General features: G+C 34.1%; 1 protein-coding gene across 1 annotated transcript; it reads left to right on the forward strand.

Annotated features, from left to right (window-relative positions):
- Nucleotides 1-1640: 1640 nt before the first annotated feature.
- Nucleotides 1641-2339, forward strand: LOC124358319. The gene has a single exon (XM_046810618.1). The coding sequence runs from the start codon at nt 1641-1643 to the stop codon at nt 2337-2339; it is 699 nt and encodes a 232-aa protein (XP_046666574.1).
- Nucleotides 2340-4358: the final 2019 nt, after the last annotated feature.

Below are 4358 nucleotides of genomic sequence, written 5' to 3' on the forward strand. Positions count from 1 at the left end.
ACATAAAAATTCTCTATATTTCGTCATAAGACATTTTCAAGAGATATACAGAAGGTAAATAAGCAAATATATCAACAAAAAATAATAAACAAAAGAAACATCATATGTTAATAAAACTAATTTTGAATTACGTACAAAGAGTAAATAATTTTGCTTATTACAAGGAATATAAAGTTATAAATTAAAATTGTAACATGTAATTTATACATACTGCTATCCGTATCTCAAATTTAGACCATCCGGATGTTTAGTTTGTAGCACCCTCTGATGAGCTATTTCTAAATAATTTATTTTAAGTTTATGGGGGTTCTGAATTTTGTTAATACTTTTTAGAGAAAAGCATTCATCGAATTTTTTGTTATGCTCCATTGCGTGGGCCGAATGGAGCATAATTTACACCGAATGGTAATAATTACACCATTACGCATACGTGACAGATACGGCCAAATACAAAATAATTGAATCGGAAAAAGTAAGCGCTCTGTGGTGTAATGGTACACATTCACCCGGCAAGTGAGAGATGCGGGTTCGACTCCCGGCGGAGCAAGTACTTTTTGCGATTCAATGTTTATTGAAACTATATATATATATATATATATATATATATATATATATATATATATATATATATAGTTTTCTTATGAAATATTATTATATTTACTATGTTATTTTATTGTAATATTTTGTTATGCCAGTAGATATGAAAACTGAACGTCGAAATCTCAGTTTGTTATCGATCGAATAATATTATATATACTGTATGTAACAAATAATCTTGTGTACAACAAAGAGTAAAATTGAGTTTACTTTGTCACATGTATGACCTTATTCGATAGGTATTTTTTCGTTAAATTTCTCCAAACTTAAATGGTTTTTTCTTTCAAAACCTAAAGTAAATTATATAAAATTATTAGTAATCTAAATTATTATTTAACATTGTATTAAATTAAAAACAGTACTAAACATGATTATATTTTGGTAAGAGTCAGTTTATTTTGTGAATAGACGTAGTACAATGTAACTTTTTAACTATTTGGATATAAAAAAATCTATTGATGTTCCTGTTCGTGAATGTTCCATAAATAGTGGCACTTAGTAATGTTATTGCTAGTTTAATTTCATTATACATGTACTATTAAAAAAGTAAATTAAGTTAGCAATAAAATTAACAAAAACCACTGTGGAATCAGCTGTTCAACATCTAATGGACATGACTAAAACACACACATAATCTATTCATAATAGGGTGTACTGGCACAGGAGTTCCGCATAGACATTCATATTAACAGAATTGTATATGAACGTACCACAAGAATGGTACCTTTTAGATATCGATACCTTTTAAAATAATTTATAAAACTGTGAGAATATTAATTAATTGTGAGTGACAGTACCTAATATATATACATGATTTCTATTGATATAGAAATTTCTATTGTTAAAGAAAGATTTATAAGAAAATCAACATAATAAAAAAGATGGAACCTAGATTTTGTCGTAATTTATAAAAATATTACATAATAAATTGGTAATCTAGTTAATGAACAAGTCCCACAGACCGCAGAATTGAAAATTGGCTTGAATTGTAATGCCTCGATACTGGTATCAGCAGCATACGTCGCATCTGCATTCTTATTGACATGCCTTACAATGTATTTTCACATCTAACATTCACACCCTTAGGTTTCCTCGATAGTGATGTCACTGTAGACGACGCATTCAGCATTCCTATTGACATGCCTTACAATGTATTCTCACATCTAACATTCACATCCTTAGGTTTCCTCGATAGTGATGTCACTGTAGACGACGCATTCAGCATTCCTATTGACATGCCTTACAATGTATTTTCACATCTAACATTCACATCCTTAGGTTTCCTCGATAGTGATGTCACTGTAGACGACGCATTCAGCATTCCTATTGACATGCCTTACAATGTATTCTCACATCTAACATTCACACCCTTAGGTTTCCTCGATAGTGATGTCACTGTAGACGACGCATTCAGCATTCCTATTGACATGTCTTACAATGTATTCTCACATCTAACATTCACACCCTTAGGTTTCCTCGATAGTGATGTCACTGTAGACGACGACGCATTCAACATTCCTATTGACATGTCTTACAATGTATTCTCACATCTAACATTCACACCCTTAGGTTTCCTCGATAGTGATATCACTGTAGACGACGCATTCAGCATTCCTATTGACATGTCTTACAATGTATTCTCACATCTAACATTCACACCCTTAGGTTGTCTCGATAGTGATGTCACTGTAGACGACGCATTCAGCATGCTTACTGAAATGGTTTCAATGGAACTAGGCTAGTCTCAGATCTAACATTCGGACTCTTAGGTTGTCTCGATAGTGATGCCACTGTAGACGACGCATTCAGCATGCTTACTGAAATGGTTTCAATGGAACTAGGCTAGTCTCAGATCTAACATTCGGACTCTTAGGTTGTCTCGATAGTGATGTCACTGTAGACGTCGTATTCAGCATGCTTACTGAAATGGTTTCAATGGAACTAGGCTAGTCTCAGATCTAACATTCGGACTCTTAGGTTGTCTCGATAGTGATGTCACTGTAGACGTCGTATTCAGCATGCTTACTGAAATGGTTTCAATGGAACTAGGCTAGTCTCAGATCTAACATTCGGACTCTTAGGTTGTCTCGATAGTGATGTCACTGTAGACGTCGTATTCAGCATGCTTACTGAAATGGTTTCAATGGAACTAGGCTAGTCTCAGATCTAACATTCGGACTCTTAGGTTGTCTCGATAGTGATGCCACTGTAGACGTCGTATTCAGCATGCTTACTGAAATGGTTTCAATGGAACTAGGCTAGTCTCAGATCTAACATTCGGACTCTTAGGTTGTCTCGATAGTGATGCCACTGTAGACGTCGTATTCAGCATGCTTACTGAAATGGTTTCAATGGAACTAGGCTAGTCTCAGATCTAACATTCGGACTCTTAGATTGTCTCGATAGTGATGCCACTGTAGACGACGCATTCAGCATGCTTACTGAAATGGTTTCAATGGAACTAGGCTAGTCTCAGATCTAACATTCGGACCCTTAGGTTGTCTCGATAGTGATGTCACTGTAGACGTCGTATTCAGCATGCTTACTGAAATGGTTTCAATGGAACTAGGCTAGTCTCAGATCTAACATTCGGACTCTTAGATTGTCTCGATAGTGATGCCACTGTAGACGACGCATTCAGCATGCTGACTGACTTGGTTTCAATAGAACTAGGCTAGTCTCAGATCTAACATTCGGACTCTTAGGTTGTCTCGATATTAGTGTCAGCAGCATGTGTCGCAACAGCATGCTTATTTATTTGGCTTAAAACGTACTAGGTTATTCTCAGACATAGCATTCAAACACTGAGTTTGTCTTCATAGTAATGTCACTGTATACTTAGCACTCAACATGCTTATTAACATGGCGTACGTAAAATATTCTTAGACGTAATACTCAGACTCTTAGGATCCATATTGTTAAACTTGAAATGAAATATGGATATTTTGTAATTATTGATAAAATGGTAATTCAATTTTTGAATGAGGTTATGTTTTGTATGTTGTAAACGTTTTCAAGAGCTTTGAAATTAGTTTGCTGGCTTCCGCAATCTTGTCGAAATCCTTTTTTGTATTTTCAGAATAATCGTAATTAGGTATTATATAATGATAATTCCATTTACGAAATCGTTTCCTTCAATTACAAGGTGGGGAAGTAAGCCATACCACATTTTGATTGACAGACATATTTGAGGCAGCATGCAAAATCTTACTTGTTAAGATGACAATAAAGAATCTAATCTGTTTTAGAGTATTAGTTAAATTTAAATTAATTTAATTTTTTATGAGAACTGAAGAAAACAAACATTTTATGTGTATTAGAGATCGTATGAGATTTGTTACCTACAAATTCATTCCATAGGACTCGTATGTGTTCGGCCCTATATGTTACGTGACAATTAACCCACGTGGTGCAAGCTCTTTCCACACATTTATCTCGCACCTCCCCCTCGCTATCTCAACTTAGTTATCTTTATTGTAAATATTGACATTTTATAACTTTACTGATACATCGAAGATTTAAATATAGCATTTTAGGCTCAACTGTACTAACCAAACTACAAAATAGGAGTACGCCATGTGTCACATAACAGGTTTGCATGCAAAATTGCATGCTCATTTCAGTAGGCTACATTATGTGTAATTATGTCCCATGTTAAAATGTCATATTGGTGTGCTCAGTTTGTTTAAATATTTGTTTATTCTGTGATTTGATCATTGCTGTCATGGTTAATCTTAATGACAATTTCAAAATATTAAAAA

The sequence above is a fragment of the Homalodisca vitripennis genome, chromosome 3 (assembly GCF_021130785.1).
Source record: "Homalodisca vitripennis isolate AUS2020 chromosome 3, UT_GWSS_2.1, whole genome shotgun sequence".
Taxonomy (NCBI): domain Eukaryota; kingdom Metazoa; phylum Arthropoda; class Insecta; order Hemiptera; family Cicadellidae; genus Homalodisca; species Homalodisca vitripennis.